Genomic DNA, 21,927 nt, shown 5'->3' on the forward strand with positions numbered 1-21,927 from the left:
TTGGCCAGATAAATCTGGAAAACATCGCACATTCCTCCCCCCCTGAGATTCACAGTGTACACTGGCATCTTAAAGGCTTGGAGAAGTCTTGCAATAAAATGGAGTGAAAAAAGTAGAAGAAGGATTTTGAACTGATTATATTGCTCTCAATATTAAGTCCGGTGTAGGTTTTAAACGATCCTGTGTTATTAAACATCAGGTGCATGCACAAATTTAGGAAGAGCCATCACCCCACATGCCTTAAAATCTGGCTCCTGTTAGACCTACACCCTGGCATCTAGATTCAAAAAGAGCAGGAAATGAGGTAAATAACCACTATCGAGAGTTAATGTTGAGAAACAAAGGGCAAATGCAAACTTGAACCTGAGTAAGAAAGGCCCCGAACCAAAGCACCTTCCAGGCCCTCCCCGGGTGGCGTACCTTCCATGGAGAGCCCGTGCAGATAGGCGCCCTCCCTTGGGTGGTGGCCATATTCTTCCTTGGTTTTTTTGGTCACGTCAACCATCAGGTACATTTTATCCAGTGGCCACTCGTTTTTTCGAGCCGCGGTCTGCATGATCGCTTTGGGAGGAGAAGGGGCAGGAATGGTATCAGCTTGTAGGTAAGGTTCCCATGAGCCACCAGGAAGCTGAGCACCCAGGGAGTGCTTTGGTCCCACGGTGTTTTTGGTTCCTGCGTATTTGCATGTGGCTGCCTTAGAGCAAGGGTTGGCAAATCAAAGCCTTCAGGACTACCTCGCAGCTTTCAGAAGCTTTTACCGGAACAGTCACACCCATCCGGTTAGTACCGTCAGTGGGTGGCTTCAGCACTGCCATGGCAGAGGGGAGCCCTTGGCAGAAAACGTTTGCTAGAAAGAACCATGGCTCTCCTCACTGGGCTGCTCCTGGGCCTCCTTCCCTTGCTATTCTTCTGCCCATAGTGTTATTTCCTCGGTCTGTCCTCTTCTGTAAAGGTTACTGGCTGAGGCCTGGGGGGGCGGGGGTAGGGTGCAGCACTCAAGAGGTGGAAGAATGGCTGCTCGGGGTGCGGTTCTGTGAGCATCGGACCTTACCGGTTAAGAAGGACTGAGGGTTGAAGAGGCCAGAAAGCCACACCACAGCCGGAAGGGCCAGATCTTGTGTCCAAGCGTCCAGTTCACGACATCGCAAGAGGAGGTCATTAAACCTGGTTAACAGACAGTAACATGGAAGTTTCCCAGTAAGATTAAGTAGATTCTGGGGAAGGGTGGTGGTAGAAACATACCCTACTGATAACCAGTAGAATCATTACCTAATGATTTGCAGAACATTGTCCGTTTTATGGGCTAGACATTTTTTTCCGGTAGAGATTTCATTATCTTACAACAATCAGAGACAAGGACACCGGGGAGTATGGAAATTTGTCTCCACTGTTCAACTCTAGATCCTTCTGGTGCCATGTGGTGACTACACACAAGGCAAAAGGGAACATGGAGGTATATATGCACAGCGTGTGTGGGAACACACAGGAAAGGCCACCCATGTGTGTGGGGACAGGAGGGGAAGGCTGTTATGATTGATACTAGACCAGAGTTGCTGGGAAAGGCAGAGGCAGTAGAGCATGTGACAGTAGCCTTCTCACGTGCAATAATTACCAGAAAGCAGGAAAGGTTATTAGTAATGATCAAGTTATTTTATCTAGTGCATGCTTGTGGTTTGAGAAACTGCTGTTTTACCCAGGCCCTCGTATCGGAGAGGCACAGGTAGGATGTGTGTGTAATTTACCTATGAGGACGCTGGCTCACCGAGGCTAAGGAAAAATGAACTTGGATAGGAGACCTGTGGACCCTTACAATGTAGGCGAGAAACTGGTGAAATGAGCACAGAGAGGACAGCCCCACAGAACAGCCAGCAAAGCAGTTCTCCAGGGTGAGGGCCACTGGGGCTGGCGCTGAAGTTTCTGGGACCTGGTTTGGATCAGAGCTGCAAAGGAAGCAGGGTCCAAATGAGGGCTCATCCCTGCACACCAGCCCTGCAGGAAAGGGCTGCCTGAGACTGGGTTGTGGAGGAGGGAAGACTGTGAACCTTCCCGTTCAGACTTGGGTCACCAGAAGGAAAATTCCTGCTGGTGTAGAACGCAGCCCTGTGCCCTGCCCCATGTTACAAACCACTGACTTACGGCAAACATACTTGAAGATAGGGAGCACAGAAGGAAAGGAAAGCAAGGATAGAAAGACTCTCAGAAGGTTGCCACAGAGGATAAATATTAGAGCCAAACAAGTTTTTAAGTAATGAAGTTGGATTAAGGAAAAGGAAATTAAGTTGGAAGATCTCAGAAGTGGAAAGAACACGAATAGAAATGGAAGCAAAAAAGCATAAGGTAGAATTTTAAAAAGATAAAAAAATAAGGTGAAAATTGAAACATTAACTAATTCTAGAAAATTTGAGTTCCTAGATTGCAAATTTGAATATGATAAAGGATATACTGTGTTTCAAGAAAATTTGGCAACAGAATAATCAGTATTATGATACATCTTAATATAAACTGTGAAGATAGAATCCCCACTCAGGAAAAAACATGAAGCCTTTTATAAAAGGAAGAAGAAAAAAAAAAAGGCCGCTTTAGATGCCTCTACAGCAGCACTTGATCAGAGAATAGAGCAATGCCTACAAAATCCTCCAGTAGTGAATGGGTTAATTAAAAAAAAAAAAAAAAAGCTAAACTGGCACCTGAGTACAAACAACTGATTATATGGCATGAAAAATTACCAGCACATTTAACAAATGGGGAAGTTGATAACTCAGGAAATAAGAGCATGCTGAAAAAAAAAGTGTCTTAAGTATGTTTTAACTCTTGAGAAAGAAAAAGAATAATAGTCATAAAAACAGGAAACAAGGTCAGGTGCCCCCCACCCCCCGCAATATAAACAACTTGGAACTAAAAATTGATATGGGACAATGAAATTTTTAAAATAAGAGGAAAAACAGTAGGCCAGAGACAACTGAACATAAAATGATCACCCAGAACTGACAAACTCAACCAGAATACAGTGCAGCGCGCACTCACACACACACACACACACACACACACACACACACACACTGAATATACGAGAGCTCAGGTAGGTAAATATAATGAAGAGAATGGGGAAGGCAATTTTTGGAGAAATAAGGGCTAAGAATTTTTCAGAGTGGAAGTAAAAGGTAGACTCAAATTTATAACATCACACAGTACCGAATAGGACACATTTTTAAGTTCCACAACTAAATACAGTAGTAAAATTTTAGGACATCAAGTGTAAAGATAAGAACCTTAACCTCCCAGGGAGCATAAATGAGCTATGAAGCAATGATAAGTATATTTAAGAACACTCGTCAGCTGTAAGTGCCAGGAGACAATGGAGTTACGACACTCAAATTCTGAGAGAAAATAATCGTATCCTAGAATTCTACCTATAGGTAAACTATTCATCAGGAGCAAGAGTGCAGTGAAGAAAATTCAGACACAAAACCATTTACTCCCCATCACATACAACAAAAGCCTTGTATATTTCACCCTTCAACAAAAAGAAGAGGTCCAGAAAAGGAGCCCAGAATGAGATGCACAAAGCAACAATGTCTAACTACTATGCTGTACACCTGAAACTAATACAATATTGAATGTCAACTGTAATTGAAAAATTTGAAGAAAAACAAACTTGGAGAGCAACAGAGTTGAGAGAGGGAGAGAGGTCAGGTGCTGAAAACTTGAGCTCCTGGATCAAGCAAAGTCTGAAGCTGGGAACTACCTTTGGGTTTTTCAGTTGTATAAGCCAATAAACTCAATTTTATTTAAACAAATAAAGAAAATGAGGGCATATAATGATACAAGAACAAATTCAAGTTGCCTCCCATAGCCATAATAACTCAAGGAGGGAGTTCTATTACCTACATTTTTCAGATGATAAAATGCAAAATTAGGTCAGGTACTTTGTCCAAGATTAAACAGCTAATAAAGAGGCAGAAATGGAATCTTGCTCTGACCCTGACCTTTAATTGATTTTTGCTTTTGAAGCCACACACTAAGGAAATGAAACTGGTGGTCGTTTGCACACTTAACGAGTACAGTCACAAAGCACAATCTTTATAGCTCTTCTGGGCTGAATAATAATTCACAACAATGAACCAGCACCAAGGCAGGTAAGGCCAGTGGGAGCCAGGATATGGCAGCTTACCATTTGGCCAGGCCGTAGGTAGACGGATAAGCCAGTTTGCTCCAAGTGTCTGGTACTGTATCATAAGTCAATGCAGACTGCTGGGCTTCCACAGCAGGAGATAACGTCAGGTCCCCCTTGCACAGAGAAAAAAAAGGCCACCTTGTGACTATCGTCTGATGTGGGCAAGCTTCCTCCAGCCGCACGCACTTCCACTTACCTTCAGACCAAGGTCTAACTGTTGAAGTGACGCACGGATTTCCCGCAGGAGAATATTCATCCTCTCACATTCTTGGAAGCAAACAAGAACGTAGGGGCTTCTATTTGAGTTTTTTTGGATGATATCTGCCATGTTGAACTCTTCTGGGAGTTTCTCCAAAATGTCATCCAAGACATTCTTAACCTTAAATCATGAATACAGCAAGATTTAGCTCCTTTCTATTTCATTTTTGGTCACAGTGACTATATATATCTTATATTTTTTGTAAGTCGGATATATCATACAACTTCCAAAGATGTGTGCTAATGTATATAAAAGATGCCTCCTGATCCCAGGAGGTGGCCAAGGGGGCACTGCTAGCCACCTCAGCTACCTTCTGCATCAAAGCAGCCTCCTCCGTTCCACAGATCCTGTCAGGGAGGAGCTATGATGTGTTTGCAGTTCATTTACTGTTAGCGTTTAGGGAATTTAAGAACTGTCATCAACTATATTTCATTTGTATGTAAAAATAAAATCAGAGGAAGTAGAATCCCAACATTTAGGTATATTCCATTTTGTAATATGTTAAATAGTCATTTAAAAAGTCACATGAACCAAAGATGCCCTTTAAGTTTGAGCTAATTCTGGTGACTATGATGCTGCCCTCTGACATACCCTAAAAAATTTTGGGAGCAATTTGGTCAACATTTTGAACAAGGAAAGCTCTATCTTATAAAATTGCTGCCCTGAAGAAAGAAAGGATTGATACATTGGAGACATGACTGTACATAGTTCTCCAATGTGCTTATTTGTTCTACCTAAGCGGTTTCATTGAGCTGTGGCAAACCAACAAATACCGAAGATTGAGTAGTAGTGCCTGTCTTCAGCCTCAGACATCTTTCCCTCTTTCCTTGATTTCTCATACTGCCCGTGGTTCTGATATCATGTTTGCAAGTTGCGTTAGCACTCTGGCCAATAAATTGTCGGGTTCTGAAATCTTAAACTTATTTACAACAGCCGTGGAGAGCATGAAACAGTGTAGTAGAGAAGTTAGGTAAGAAGATGGCTTTTGAATCAGAATTTGGTGTCCTTCATTGGCCCTCTCTAGCTGTGAGGCCTTGGGATGTCACTTAAGTTTACCTCTGAAACAGGGATCCTGATACTAAGAATGCTTTCCTTAGAGCCTCGCAAAGGCACTCAATAGATGGTTGTTGCTACAATCTGTTTGCCTACCTGGGGTAATGAGGCATCTTTATCTCATTTGCTTTGCATTTTCTGGTTTAATGATCAGCTTCCTTGATGGAATGACTGATACCAAAAAACTACATGAAAACCTCATCCACCTCTCTGCTTTTATTCACAACGACCGCTTTTCTCAAATGGATGAATTTTTACCTTGTTAATCTTTAAAAATTCTAACATTCACATAGGGAAGATGTTAATATATAGGACATAACACCTTACAACAAATTCTACAGTTTCTAAATTACAAACAAGTTTTGGTTCTGCCCAGGTAGCTGACTTGGTTAGAGCATTGTCCTGGTGTGCCAAGGTTGTGGGTTCAATCCCCAGTCACAGCACATACAAGAAGTACCAATGAATACATTGATTTGTTGGAACAACAAATTGATGTTTCTCTCTGCCTTTCTTCCTCCCCTCTCTAAAAATCTTTCAATCAATAAGTTAATTACAAATGAGTTTCTCAACAAATGGCCTTATTTCAAGAAATAATATTGAAAGTTCTTGGGACCTTATTATAATTAGATCTGATGGTTAGTGTGTTAATATTATATCCTTTGGTCCAGCAATTCCATTTCTGAGTATGAGTATAGTGAAGGTATACCTTTGGGAATTACCTTTGTTGACAAAAGACTACACAAGAATATTCATGGCTATGATGTACATAATAGTGAAAAAACTAGAAACAAACCCAAACTTACATCCTCCATAGGTTAAGGAAGTGTATATTTATATAACAATACTAAACAAAATGAACCACTGATCTATGCAAAACATGGATGAACCCCACAAAATCACACAAACATAACGTGAAATGGAAGGAGCCAAACAGTAATGAGTATGTACTGTATGGCTGCAGTATCTGAAGTTCAAACACAGGCAAAGCTAGTCTATGGTGATAGGACGGTTAGGTGACCTTTGGAATGGAGGAGGAGGCGTATATTGACCAGTAAGGGGTCCACAGTACTGGAAATTTTCTGTAGTTTGGCCTAGGTGGTTATATGGGTGTATACAAAGGTAAAAATCCACTGAGTTAGACACAAGGTTAGTGCATGTCACTGTGTACATTATACCTCAACAGTGAAGAAAAGCAAGGCCCTGTACCTTGTCTTCTGTGGACTGGCCCAGCTCCTTGCTGACAAGTGCGTTGCTGGGCTGCATCTCCAGCAATGTTCTGAAGAGACTGTCTGACGACACGGTCAGGAATTCTATCTCCGCGTTTGGGTGGAGGCCGTACAGCGCTGGGCTTTCTGGAGGAAGCATCTCCTCTATGTACTGGTGGTAGCCTGAATAATCCAGATTCGGTGGGGCTGCAAATCCTGGTGCCAGCATAAGTTCATCTTCCATCTTCAACCACAAGGAAAAACCGGTTATTCCGAACTAACAGGGCATTGATCTTTGCTTCCTAAAGACTTTGAGAACACTTGTAAAGCAGTCTAGCAGGTAGCAAGCTCTCAAATGTTTCATAATCCTTTTGTCGTGGATCACTCGGCACCAGGTTGACCTCTGGAGGAGACCCAGGAACACACGTGAAGCCTGTACCTACGAAGACCTGGTCTGCAGTTTGTGTGGCACAACGTGGTACGTGTACACACGGAACAAACAGGTGCAGAACCGCCCTGTTTATTGGTCACCCTGTCACATGCTTTAAGTCCTTGATTCTCCCCAACATCCCCATTTTGCAGAAAAATTGAGATGGCATTAACTTGCCCAGAGAGGTGTTTGATTTTCATCTTAATTCCGAATTCATTCTAGTACGACTCCACAGCCTGTGCTTCCCCAGTGTCCATACTTTCCACAGTATGTTACATATAGATTTTATAAACATGCAGAGTTATATGTGCATATATTGAAAAATTTGTTTATAAGTAATATTTTGTAGAGCAGTACATACTAAGAGTCAAATCAGTGCTACCTCCGCACGACGTGGAGCTACTCAGCAAAGTCTGTGTTGCTCACCTGAAGAACCATGGACCCTGGGACAGTTGCCCATTCACTTCATTAGAGAGTAGACATTTCATGTGGAGGAATGTTCTTAACCACGGCAGTGTGCGAATGTAGCTCTTCAAAATGTAACAAAAGCATTTCTGGACCTGAGTCTCTGATCAGCCAGAAAAAGAGACTCACTTACAATTTTCTAGTATGTTCTCATATTTTTTTTTCCCTGATTGTTGTTTTAGTTTCCAGGGGCCATTGCACCTGGTTTCATTTTCCTAGTCTCTCTTGCTGTAATTCCTGCCGATATGCACTTTTAAATGTACAAGGGGATGCTACTTAAAATATATACATATAGCTTAAAAAATGTAGCTACTTTATGCCTAGATTCTAAATCATTTTCCAAAATTAAGGGTTGTCTCTGTAATGGTGTATGTTATGCCACCTGGTTCCTTCACCATTACCCGAAGACAAAGTGGATATTCACAAATTCTTATTCATTAATATGTACTGATCACCGAGTATAACCCAAACAAGCCTTGGAAGTTTAAAAGATTCATAGAACCTACTCGTTAAGGGACTCAGTCCAGTGAGGGACAAAATAAGTGATTTTCTATGCAATCATGTCATCTGTGAGTAATGACAGTTTTTCCCTTCCTTCTCAAACCTGCAGCCCCAGACTTCCCAAACAGCCTATGTCCTTAGAGACAATGCTCAGTTGCTGTCTGTGAATTCCAAAAGGCATTTTAAATATTCGAGTCAACACTTTATTTTGATTTTGTACTGGGAGGATTTTCAAGTTAAGTCTTTGCTAGTGCCAGAAACAGAAATCTTGACCCAATGACAGAGCAATCTGGACCATCTTCACCAGCAATTATCATGGTTTGTTTCCATCACTTGTTCACATTTTATAGTCTTTCACATTTAAATATCAGAATAGTCAAAATTTTAATTTCACCTGACTCAGGGTGACCAAAACAAAACTGTGAAGGATACTTAGACTCAAATTATTAGTCCATGATAGCCATTTTAGCCAAAATAAAAATATAAGCTCAAAATATGAATAATAAAACCACAAGTTGGAATAAATATTTTAAACCAAACTTCATTTTCTACAAACAAGGACTCAGGCCTTCCCTGTTAGTGTTCACTAAATAGTTGAAAAAAAAAAAATTAAGAACCACAGTTAAATTGTCCTTTAATAAAGACAAAAAGTTAAAAATGGTTTCAAGCAAAGAAAGTAGCCAAAAAGTGGAGCCACTTAAAAATGTTAAAAAGTGGTGGGAACTGGACATTTGTTGGAGTGTATACGCATTTAATGCCGGTGGAGCTATACGTGGTCCATGCTTTCTGAAAGATGACCGGGCAGTCTTTACAAACATGTGAGGAGCATCTTTTATATGTTAGGCAATGAGCAAAGCAAAGGAATACAGCAAACGCAAAGGAAAAGACTTGAGGTTTGTAGCCAGACAGACCTGGCTCAGTTCCCATCACTGAATAGTTCGGTGGCCTTAAAAGTGACAGTTTAGACTTCTGGCCAAGATGGAGGCCTAAACAGACATGCTGCATCTCCCTCCACAACTAAGAACGAATACAACTACCTAAAAACTAGAAACAACCAGAAGTTCCAGAAAACCAAAGTGCATGGAAGTCCAGCAAACAAAGATATAAAGAAGAAATACCCATCCAGACAGGTAGGAGGGGCGGAGCCAGGGCAGAGAGGACACAGTGTGGTGGTGGCAGCAGTGGAAACAGCAACAGGCTGGCGGAAAGCGCAGTTACACATTTTAAAAAGTCAGGAGGCACACCTGGGGAGCGTTGCCAGCTCCTCACCGGACTGAGCAGCTCACAGTCCCAGCACCAGGGAAAATCAAGCCTCATTGCTTCTGACTGTGCAGACCAGTGGGGTTGGGGCAGAGGTAGAAACTACCCGTCTCTCAGCAGAGTCTGCTTGTTTAAAGGGCCCCACGAACCTAGAACGTCCGCAGACCCACCCACTCTGGGAAGGATGACCAGGGCAGCAGCTAGAGGGGCGCAAGTCTGGTGTGGAAGTGGGTGAGGTGCCTGGGAAAGGGGAGAGTGCTGGGCAAGTGGCATTGTTCCTTCTCAGACCCCTCCCCCACATACAGCGCCACAACGTGCTGAAACGGGTCACCCGTTACAAATACCTAAGGCTCCGCCCCTTACAACATAGTAGGAGCCACAGCTCTCTCTGGGCCACAGAAGCAAACAAACACAGGAGAGTTCCGGCCAAGATGGAGGCCTAGACTGACACTCTCCGTCTCCCTCCACAACTAAGAAGGAATACAACTACCGCAAAACCAGCAATAACCAGAAGTTCCAGAAAATAAATGGAAGTCCAACATATGAAGTTAGAAAAAAGTGGCGCTTGTCTGGACAGGTAGGAGGGGCGAAGCCGGAAAAGAGAGGTCAAGCTGAGTTGTCTGCAGCTGCAGCAGCGACGGAGGCAGGATGGCGGTAAGCACAGACACCCGTAGTTAGAGAGAGACGAGAAGTACCTGGGAAGCACCCCCAGCTGCAGACCACACCTGTCAGCTTGTGATTCCAACACCGGGGAAGGCAGACCTCCATTGCCTTGGACTGTGAGGCCTGGAGGGGGTGGGGACAGAGGAGGAGGCTCCCAGTCTCTCAGCGGAGAGTGAACGGCAAGAATCCATCTTGGACCCCCACCCCCACAGAAAACGCCACAGCACGGTGAGACGGGACCCCTGGTTGTGATGAGTGCACGGGGCTCCGCCCACTATAGCATAGGAGGTGTGACAGCCCCGCCCAGGAAGCAAAGGTAAACACAAAACGGTCAGGATGGCACAGATCATGATAGAGATCCCGGTGACACAGCTGACCAGACAGCAAATATCTAATCTAATGGCTCAGCAGATAGGAAATCTTTCTGAGGCTCAGTTCAGAGCTTTGGTTATAAAAGTGCTTACAGACCTAACAGCAGATCTTAAACAAGACGGGGAAGGAATGAAGGCTAGTCCTGCTGAAATGAACAAAAACACATACGAAACTAGTGGTGAGGGCAAGAAAACCAGGGATCAAATCAACAAATCGGAACATAAGGAAGGAACAAACAGTCAACCAGTGCAGAAAGAGGAAACAAAAAATGAGGAAAATGAGGAGAGGCTCAGAAACTTATGGGACAGCTATAAGCCGGCCAACATCCTAATCATAGGACTGCCAGAGGTGAATAAGAAGAACTAGAAATTGAAAGATTATGTGAAAAAATAATGAAGCAGAGCTTCCCTAACTTGGGGAAGGAAATAGACTTACAGGCCCAGGAAGCACAGAGAGTTCCAGAAAAAACTGGACCGAAGGAGAACCACACCAAGACACATTATAATCTAAATGTCAAAAATTAAGGATAAAGATAGAATCTTAAAAGCAGCAAGACAAAAGAAGAGAATTACGTACAAAGGGGTCCCAATAAGACTATCAGCTGATTTCTCAAAAGAAACTCTGCAGGCAAGAAGGGACTGGCAAGAAATATTCAAAGTAATGAAAAGCAAAAACTTACAACCACAATTACTCTATCCAGCGAAGTTGTCATTCGGAACAGAAGGGCAGAGAAAGTGCTTCCAGGACAAAGTAAAACTGAAGGAGTTCATCAGATCCAAACCACTGTTATATGAAATGTTAAAGGGACTTGTTTAGGAGAAGGAGGATCAAAACTATTAACATTAAAATGAAAAGTGTATCACAACAAGCAACAACAGAAGCTAGGGAATTGAAACAAAGGCAGACTAAGTAGGCAACTAGAGTGGGAAAAGAATTACAGGTATGGGGAACATTTTGGGGGAAGGTCAGTGGGGAGGGAGAAGGGGGTAAAAGGAGGGAGATGGTACAGGAATTAGGAAGCATAGTAGGAGGGAGTAGACAGGAAGATGTTGAGAAGAACTATATGCACAACCAATGGGCATGGACTAAGGTGGGGGACAACTGGATGGAGGGGGGTCACTTTGTAGAGGGAACAAAGGGAAAAGAAATTGGGACAACTGTAATAGCGTAAACAATAAAGCATATTAAAAAATAAAATGAAAAAAAATTTCAAAAGGAATAAAAATATCAACAAGACCTTAAAAGGAATAAAAACAATTGAAAGAAAAAAAAAAGTGACAGTTTATCTGAGTTTCAGTCTCTGTCAGTAGAATGAGGCTCATACTAGCTTCTCACTCTGCCCCTGACCTCTACCATCATTTGGAGAAATCAGCCTCTGGAAAGGTCAGGCACCACCACTGTTTATCTTCCCCGTCTCCATGGTAACCTGCTCCCAGACGCCTTCTGAGGAGTGACTTCCAATTGTGTTCAATGGAAAGTGTCTTTCTGACCTGTGGAATTCTGCTCCCTTAGAACTCAGGAAAGACCAGGAGACTCACAATCAAAAGAAGCATTTAAGTCATGGTCACATGGCAGGAAAGTGTTTTCCCCCTGCGTTGTTTGACATTATTAAAAGTAGTAAAAAGTAAACTCCCTAATTTTCTACATTAGACTGTAATGCATTATATTTTATAATACACAATTATGTTACTTCTCAAAGTGGGCTCAAGGAAGGTGATCAAAACTCTGTAATGCTTGATGAGATGAGGTCCTCAGGGAAATTATAAACAGGAGGTTGCTCCAACAACAGGAGGTTGTCCAACTGGGAGTAGAGATGACATGGTGTAGGGTGCTCTGGGTTTCCAAGAAATGACCGTGCCGTGGCCATGAACTAGGACACCTTTTGAGAGACAGGGAGAGCATGAGGAAAGCGTGGCCACCACTTGGCTACTTCAGTGTGGGAAACGAGGACTGAGTCCTTCTGCCAGAAAACACAGCCCTGGTCATGAGCCATATGGGTGCTCAGTCTACACAGATGGGGGGCAGGGAAGAGGAGCAATGGGCAGAGGGTGCCTCGTCTCTTTAAACTCCAGTACAGGGGTGCTCTTCCCCTTCCTCACAGAAGGAAGAACTGGATTCTCAAATTGCCATATTTTTCTTGAGCACGTATTTAGTTAGAAGTTAGTGATTAAAATTTAGAAGATTCCATGGCTCCTGTGATGGAATAACTCTAGATTTTACTAATTTCAGACTCCTCAAATTGAAATCAGCATAACTGTCTTCTGGCCAGCGCTCTTACCCATGATAACAGAGTGACCTGGGCAAATCACTGTGCCTCAGTCTTTTTGTCTGTATAATGGGGTAACAGTGCCCTGGCTGGATACTAAATTGATTGGAGCGTTGTCCCGTACACACAAAAAAAGGTTGTAGGTTCAATCCTGGTCAGGAGGCAACTGATGGATGTTCCTCTCTCACTTCGATCGGGTGACAATGTCAGTCCTGCATACCTCACACGGTTATTCCAAGGACCAGTGAGTCAGCGTATGTGAGAGACTTCACCTGGGCACATGCCCACGTGCACAGAAATCACCTGGGCAGTCTTTTCAAGATGCATATTCTGATCCTGTATGTCTGGGATGCAGCCCGATTTTGCCTTTCTATCAAATTCCCAGCTCCCCTGAAGGTGGGCCAGAATGCACTCACAAAAAGCCAAGACTCCTCAATAACATTTCTTACCAGAATTTTCTCCTCAGTGAAATTAATTTTTAAATGTCTTACCAGAGATGGATTCATAAATTCTTCTAAATATACCCGGCACAGTTTGCGATCCCAGTCATCTGTGATGTGACCCCCATACATGATCTCACCAAAAAGGTACCGGAGATCTTCCCATGGGACCTGTGGGGAAACCACGCAAATGTTCATTCTGGGCCCAGGGCATCTGCCTCAGAGTGCCCTTTGAGGGGCAGGCACATGCCTCTCCACGAGCCCCGCTTACCCTTATGTCTCCTAAGCCCCCACCAACAGGGGCATTTAAAAGAGGTTCGGGCTCCATAGCTCAGGGCTTAGAGCACTAGCCTTGTAAAAGTTCAGAAAATGTCTAGGCTTCCGCATAGACTTTCTTGAGAGAATCATTTTCAGCGTTAATACATTCAGTGAAAATTCACTAACACTCAGCTTCTCATGCAGATTTCAAAGTAAACTGACTTAGTCCTAGAACACGTTATACAGGGAAAACTGACACATTCAAAACCTCGGCCAACTACCATGAGAGGGAATCAGTTCCCAGGGCCTTGGAGGTATGACATGTTTTTATGGTCTGATTCAGGGAAAAAAAAAAAAACCCATACAATTAGAATTTGGGGTGTATTTTGAATTCCTGCAACTTCCAAAAGTTCACACAGACACCTCGGCTTGCCACAGAGTGATTTGAGGGCCCATTTTATGGCCTAACTGGCCTACCCAACAGTTTAAGAGTTGTAACTAATGACCGTATCATGTTTTATTCAAGAAATCAACTCTATCTCCTCTTTATTTGGCTTACCAGGGTCTGAAGTTTCTCTTTGCTACCCTTTGGCTTCCTCTGGGTTTGCAAAACATGCCAGTTTGTGATGAAGCCTTTCTAGACAGGAACCTTTACTCCCTCGGGGGCAATATACCGCCTCCCAACAGTTCAAGTAAAAACTTAATTACAGCCTTCCTTGGTGGCATGATGTGACAGAACAAGTAAAATTGCTCCAACTAGTCCAATGTACTTGCTCCAAGTTTATGTGAATTTGAATAAATGAACCTCAAATGTGTCTTTTCTTTTAAACTGGTTTGACGTGAATGGAACATAAAAGAAGTGACTAGAGGGTACCCATGCTCTTGCCCCCAACTGTCCCCGTGGACGCTGAAATGGATGCGAACAAAGACTTCTTAATTTTATTGCATATTCTGATTACATTTCATTTATGGCTGCTATACCGCTTCCCATCCGATATGTATCTCCCTCAAGATTTTAATCAGCTAGGAGGTTGGTCCTTTTTTAAAAAAATTGTTAGCGTTTATTTATTTACTTATTTTTAGAGAGAGGGTAAAGGAGAAAGAGAGGGAGAGAAACATCACTGTGTGGTTGCCTCTCACTCGCGCCCCCAACTGGGGGACCTGATGTGCAGCCTAGTCATGTGCCCTGACTGGGAATCGAACCAGCGACACTTGGCTCGCAGGCTGATGCTCAATCCACTGAGCCACAGCAGCCAGGTCTGTCCTTTTTAATAACCGGTTCTCTTTCCCCCAAGTCCTGATCTGTTTTTTTACAGATACCTTCCTGAAATGGGCATGTACAACCAAACTCTGTGCACATATTAACTTAATTCACCAATCCTCATAAGTTGCTTGATGATGTGTAGCAAATGATTCAGGTCAAGACACCTGAGAGACAAGTGCGTGTGTTAAACTCCTAAGGCTGTGCTGATCTGGAACACCGGAGCCTGGGGGTAGTGGGGAAGTGGCATGATTCAAACGGCCACCTGGTGTTGCCAAGTCTCAGGATGTGAGAGCTGGAGAGAAACACACATGCCAACTCCTCTCTCTCCTTCATTTCTATCTCAACTGTGTACAAGAATCAGCTGACACAGGACCAAACTGCTGGTCAACCTCACAGGACAGTTATGAAGGACTTGAATAAAAGTGTTAAGTGGTTCATTTTGTTTTCTCCTGAGAACTATTATAATAATCAACTATGTGCAACATTTAAAACAAAACATGCTAAGATCAACAGAAAATATTAATTTTAGAAGGGTCAAAATATGAACAAGGTATATATGCAGACTTTTAAAATTTCATAGATTTAAAAATGATAGAAATTGAATATTGATCATCATATACTGTATTAAGGCCATTTATTTGGACACCACGTATTGAAATGTATTTCTTGGGAGGACACACGCATGTCCTGTGACAAGTATATACAAGTACATTCTGATGGCAGTCAAGTCACCTTTGAAGCCTGGGAAAACTTTGATAACAAAAATTACACCCACGGTTTCCAAAAGAACATTAACAGTCACTTACACATAGAAAAATGGATGAGTTGTTTTAAAGGCCCTTTATAGAAAGTGTGGCCTGGAGCAGAGCACCTGGCTGCCTTTGACAAATTTATCTTGAATTTAACTTAATGGAAAAAAAATCCCCCCTTATGAGGACTCAGCCAGAAAATTCCTACAAATGGCTCCTTTTTGAAATCCAATCATTGGGTTCATAAGAGTTTACACAAATGTTCTTGATGAAGCATTGCCCTTCCCATCTGTACAACACATTTTAGCTACACAATAAAATCATCCATCTACCTTTACCTTCAAATCAAGGGGAACATTACTGAGAAAGTCAAAACAAGGTGGCATCCTTAATACATAATAATGACATATGCAGGAAATGCACCATTACTTATCCTTGTGACGTGCTGTAAATTGCTTCCATCATCAGGACTAATTGTAGTGATTATTAATGCAGTGTTATGAACTGTCAGAACTGCTGTATGTAATTACATTTGTGCAAATGCTTCATTACCTGCCTAATGAATCTGGCATCTATGCACATGTAAACCACTGTTTTTGTTAACATAATGAAGGACATTTTTTTTTTTGCATGAAGCTGCTGATGTAGAACTGGTTTGACCTATCTTACAAAGTTCGAGCATTTGCTGCTAGGGAACCTTTGATCTGGTTTATTTTCACACTTGGCAGAAGTTGCAGATAGTGTCAGCCATTTCAGTAATAGCTTCCGAAGAGAAATTACGGTCCACTTTGATAGCGCCCAAAGACTGACAGATTCAGTCTACTCCCGGGAAGAGGTTATCTGACCACCGGCACTTACGTCAGGGTTTGCCTCTAAGTAGTTGTAGAGGACGTCGGCACAAATGGTGAGGTCTCCGGGACTGAAGGGGTAGCGGCGGCTCCAGCCCTGGGGGCCGAACCTCAGTCTCCCAGCCACGCAGGCATGGAAATAGCACAGAGCGAAGAGGATGCTTTTAAACTCCTGCTCCTTGGAGCACACTTCAAGTGTATCCTGGGAGGAGAGAGAAACGTTTCATTATCCTTCTGCATGATTCCCAAGGGCAAGGGTCTGGGCTTTCAATACTCCTGTAAAGGACTTTGAGGGAGATTTAGAATAGAGCTGACATGCAGTTTCCAGCAGGGCCACCTATCCTACGAGAATATCATACGAGACTCTATCTGGCAGTTGCCTGTCTGCTGACTTCAGAGGAACACTTTAATTTTGCTTTATTCTTCTGAATGCTTCTAAGTTCACTAGAAAAAGAGACAATTCAGTTCAACCAGTAGTAATACTGCTCGACATCATTTCCCCCTGCACAATTGTCCTTGTAAAAGCTGGATAACAAAAGGACATCATCTCAGTTTTGTTATTGTAGCCAAATATTATTTAACCCCAAATACTACATGCCCCTGGTTTTGTAGTAATACACGTTCTCTGGGCACATGGCCACCCATCAAAAGACTTTTTCCCAGCCACCCTTGAAGCCAGATGTGCTATAGAACCAAGTTTTTTGCAACAGAATTTGAGCAGAAATGATGTGTCTAACTTAGTAATTTACTTAAAAGGAAATTGTTTGCCCTGGTTGTCACTCTCTTCCTTTTTCTGTGGGCTAAACATGATGATGATTGGACAACCACAGAAGCCATAGTTAGGAATAGCGGAGGCACCCATCAGCCTGGGCTGATCTCATGGAACAGAGCTGCCAATTATATATGAGAGAAATTACCTGATTTGAATCACTATAATTTTGTGCTGACCCTTAACTAATACAATCACAACAACTGATTTCCTTCCAATGAACTAGGGGCAAAATTCATTGTTGGGATGATAGAATGGTCTATGGAAAATTTAAAAAATATATGTCTATAGATCTGTGAAATAGTTTTGAAAATTCAAAAGGAAAGTAGAGTCCTGGTATGCTATATTGATATGGTTATGGACCCAAGAGCCATAAAATTCAAAGGCAAAAAACTGCCATCTGATCTGTGACTTAAAGGTAGTACTTTACCATCTTCAGATGTGGCAGTTCTGTGAGGCAAACAGGAAAAGTAAAAAATCTTCAGCTGAGGTTGGGCAGAAAAAGGTAAGGCCAAATCTGTACCTTCCTGCCTTGTCCTTTAAAATGGTAAAAGCATAATCAGTCTACATTTAAAATGGATCTGACAGCTTGGGCCATCTACAAAGATCTTTAGCACCTTTGGGGTGGGAGTTGAGAGCTGATCTCCCAGGGGCTTCTGGTAAAAGTTGAAACCAAGACCAGATTTGTTCTCTGGTCCAGGATCAGAAGAGTTTGTTAGTCTCCTTCTCTATCACTTTCATCAGAATCCAGGGCTACCAACAAATATAGTTCTAGAATTGGCCAGGCCACATACAGTGTAGACCCAACTAAGTCACTAGGTGATTTCTAAATAATTTATGGGGTTTGGACATATACAATTCTTAAAAATAACCCTTCTACAACTAAACATCAAATAAAAGGCAAGCTTATGAAGGCAGAAAAGAGAAACCATATAAATAAGTACATTAATTCCACCTATATTTCATGTAACTTAGTTTTATCCTCACTGCTAAAAAAAAAAATCACAGGTCAATGTCCATTTCATTATGCCATTGAAAGGATATATGAACCAGCTTTCCTAAGAAAAAGTATGAGTCTACCCTAACATTCCACACTTCAGGTCAGTCATATTTTTATAAACTAAGCCATGAGCAAATAAATATCAGAAAACATACAAACAGCACTGGGAACAGAGAACGGGCACCAGCACACATAATAGTGTTGTGTGCACACAGATGCCATTGCTACACGCACAATTGTTTATGTTTGCTGCAAATGTTACAGAAACAGAAATCTATATTCTTACTTTAAAAACCTGGTTCTCTGGGGATGAAAGGAGCCCAAACAGTACTCCTTTATGACTCTTCTTCAAGATGCAGATGCTATTAAGCTGAAAGAGGCATGTAGACAGCATCCTACTGAAGAATGGTCCTTTATATCTGGGTCACTTAATGATCATATTTACATAAACATTCTACAATGCTGAGGGTAATAAAGAACTAGTAATAAATGAACTTTGTTCAATATGAAGACATGTGTCAAAGTTTGGAGATAAATTCTGGTTTGAGGAAAGATTACATATACAGATTTAATTGGATTTGAAAATTAAAGAATGCAAAACAAAAACACCCAAACAGAACAGATAACTTGCCTAGCTCTTTTGGGTGCTCTTCTCATTTGAGAAGGGTACCCAGTCAATAGGAATGACTGAGATTCTGTCACCTAATCCAAATGAGTACAAAATGAGTATCTTGCAGGCCTCAGCAAGATAGGGCCACAGCAGCAGCACGGAACAGCCAGTGATTCAGGGAGGTTTGGGAAAGGAAGCGATCTGTCATACAGACCTCTAATTGCCTGCCCTAAAATGTCTTCTCACTGACTTTTAGCTGAGCATATGGCTGCCCAAGATGAATTTACCTTTCCCAGCCTCTCTTGCAGCCAGGTTAATGCAAGGTTTGAGCAATGAGATAAAAGAAGGATTGCGTATTAACTTGTAGAAAGCATCTTTAAAATAAAGCCATCATGTCCCCTTTGTCATCTTTAAAAAATATATTTTATTTTTTTATTTTAAAAAGAGAGGAAGGGAGGGAGGAAGAGAGAGCGAGAAGTGTTGATCCATTGCATGTGCCCCAGGGGACCAAAGCTGCAACCCAAGCAGCCGGGAACTGAACCCTGACCTTTTGGTTCATCGGACAACGCCCAACCAACTGAGCCACACTGGCTGGGGCCCATTTGTCATCTTTGTTCCTTCTTTCATCCTATTGTTGGGAACATGGGTTTGGGGGCTGCAACTCTCACAGCCACATGAAACCATGGCAAGCCCATCCTAGAAATGATGGAATCATGACGGAATTGGGCTGTTGACAACTTTGTGGTGACATACATGAGCTCTAAATTATCTACTTCCAGAAATGCCATATGGCAGATACACTTTTTAACCTTGCTTAAACCACTGCTTTTTTTTATACTTCTTTCATAAATAGCCAGTCATAATTCTAACTGATAAAAGGATGCTGGGAACCTATTCACAGATTGCTAGGGAGCACAGGCTAATAATACTCATGAATTTCACAATTTGAATAAAAACCACATCTTGCTTTCTAATGTAACAACATGTCAGCATTCATAAAAGACTCTTAAAATTTTTATATTTTCTTTACATTTTCTATTTTTGTGTTTGGTTTTGGCTAACATAGGTTTGAAGGGAAATTCATTTTGTGAATCACTTTGATTACCTTTGATTTTGCCACTTAGAATTAAAACTTAGTCTTAATATTTCAGAAGATCCCTTTCACTAGATAAGAAATAATATCCCCCTTGAAATTCTTAAGAATCTTTCCAATAAATGTGATCTTCTGTTAATAAAAGTGGAAAAGTGGTTTTCCAGATAGCAATTAAAAGAACTGATACTTTCACAAATAAACTAGAATTGGTGGTTTTATCTGGAGAAGGACTTCATTCACAGACTTTAAGGAACTCTGTTTATCCCTATGCTTATATGCACCACAATTTTTAAATGTGCATTTCCCTGAGGAGAGTGTCCAAAGTTTTAACAAATTATCAGAGGGGTCCTTACCAAAAAGAAAAAAAAACTTAGGAAGAATTGGGCTGAAGCATATTTATGAAATGCTAACTTCAAACTCCTATTTTGTACTTACTTTGAGAATGTCATAAACAGCGAGAAATTATAAACTGAGGGACAAAATCATCACAGTTCACAAAAAAGCATATTGCAGATATGTAATTGATTCAATAAGATTTTTTGAGTACCTTCTATTTACACAGTCTACTGTATTTATATAGGCTACAAATTACTCAATTATTTAATGAAGTAATTAACTGTATTCTTCAAAACTGTATCCTTAGGTAGCTAATTATTATAATACCTTCTTAATGTCGGTGTGCGTATTGGCCCAGAAGGCACCAGAGAAAAAGGTTAGGAGGTGTGCGTGGGCACACACATGCAGAGACACATCAAGATTTCATCTCATCCCTCTGCACAAGGTACATGAACAGACAATGGTTCCATAGTCTTGCGAGGACGCCCTGACTTTAGCGTCAGACCAGGCTCCTTCTACGTTCTTACCTGGTCGAAGTTGTAGAAAGCAGCATGTAAATTGGCCAGCATTCCTGTGGGGAGCTCATTCGTGATCTTAATGGAATTTTCCAGGAGTCCTTGAGGGATGATGTGTTCGCTTGGTGTAGGTGCAGTCTCGGCACTCGTGAAAACCCTGTAGTCTCTGTGGCTTCCTTGGCTGTATCTTTCAAGAAGTTTCTCCAAGGTTCCCAGCCACTTGGCTACCAAATGGACATTCTGAAAGACGGTATGATTTATAATTCATGTGAAACTCAGGTATATTATTTAAATTATAGGATTACAGCATTTTCCGATACATCAATGTGTTAACACTTTGCGAATCATAATTTAAATGTTCTTTTATCATGTTAGGAGAACAAAACAAAATAGAATTAAACAATAAACTTTAAGTGCTCCAATCCACCACAGGCTGTCTTTGTAAACCCAAATCTCCTTTCAACACCCACCCATCGCTTCCAAGATGGAGCTGCCTGATACTCTTCGTTGTTACAGTTCAAACTCAATTACTGAGACTTACAGGGATTAGTTTAACCAGCTATAAAAACTAACAGCCAGAAATGTACCAGGTCACCCACTTCATTATTTCCGATGGAAACCTCTTCTACCCACACTCCTACTCAGCAGAATTTGGACTCAAAAGGATGTGAGGGGTGAAAGATTAGCTGAACAAGAAAGCAATCAATCTTTGTTAAGATGTTCTGTGTATTCCTATCATGTCATTTTTCTTAAATCCTAGAGCTGTCAAAAATCACAAAAGAAAAAAAAAAAAAGTCACCACCACCACTCTTTGATTTTCAGTTTTACGATTCACAAATTTGCTCTTCTAATACCAAGCAGGCCAGAGCACAGCTTGATGCTGGGAGAGGAGAATAAGGCCATACCTCACATGCTCCCTAGCTTTGGGAAGTCCTTGATACAGTGATCAAACGTCACCCCCAGGGATGTGTCATCACTTCCAACTAAGAAAAGCATTGATGATTATAATAGCTACAAAAATATGGAGAGCAAAGGCAAACAGGGACGGGAACAGTAATGCAGGTCTCCTTCTTGGAAACAGTTCTGTTGCAAAAAGACCTACACTGGTTCATTTGTTCATATTATTAGGTTATTTTCCCCCTGGGGAAGTAATGAACATTGGTAGGTGTCACAGGCTGAATTGTGTCCCCCCAAATTCACGTGTTGAAGTCCTAACCCTCAGTGCCTCACTATGTGACTGTCTTTGGAACTGGGTCTTTAAAGAGGTAAACAAGGCTAAATACAGTCATTAGAGTTAGCCTTAACCCAATATGGCTGGTGTCCTTATAAGAGGTGATGAGGACACACAAACAGAGGGGAGACAATGTGAAGAAGACACAGGGAGAAGACAGTCATCT

General features: G+C 41.8%; 1 protein-coding gene across 1 annotated transcript in view; it reads right to left on the reverse strand.

Moving 5' to 3' along the window:
• Positions 1–21,927, reverse strand: part of DNAH11 (dynein axonemal heavy chain 11) — a 255,136-nt gene that overhangs the window by 845 nt on the left and 232,364 nt on the right. Inside the window, exons 74-81 of the mRNA XM_090286851.1 lie at positions 20,543–20,770; positions 16,218–16,409; positions 13,140–13,259; positions 6,693–6,935; positions 4,371–4,553; positions 4,172–4,287; positions 1,052–1,164; positions 421–561 (exon numbers count right to left, since the gene is read on the reverse strand). Coding sequence (XP_090142977.1) covers positions 421–561; positions 1,052–1,164; positions 4,172–4,287; positions 4,371–4,553; positions 6,693–6,935; positions 13,140–13,259; positions 16,218–16,409; positions 20,543–20,770 — 1,336 coding nt within the window. The remainder of the gene's footprint in view (positions 1–420; positions 562–1,051; positions 1,165–4,171; positions 4,288–4,370; positions 4,554–6,692; positions 6,936–13,139; positions 13,260–16,217; positions 16,410–20,542; positions 20,771–21,927) is intronic.

Source organism: Furipterus horrens, unplaced genomic scaffold, assembly GCF_987537825.1.
Source record: "Furipterus horrens unplaced genomic scaffold, mFurHor1.1.pri manual_scaffold_9, whole genome shotgun sequence".
Classification (NCBI taxonomy): domain Eukaryota; kingdom Metazoa; phylum Chordata; class Mammalia; order Chiroptera; family Furipteridae; genus Furipterus; species Furipterus horrens.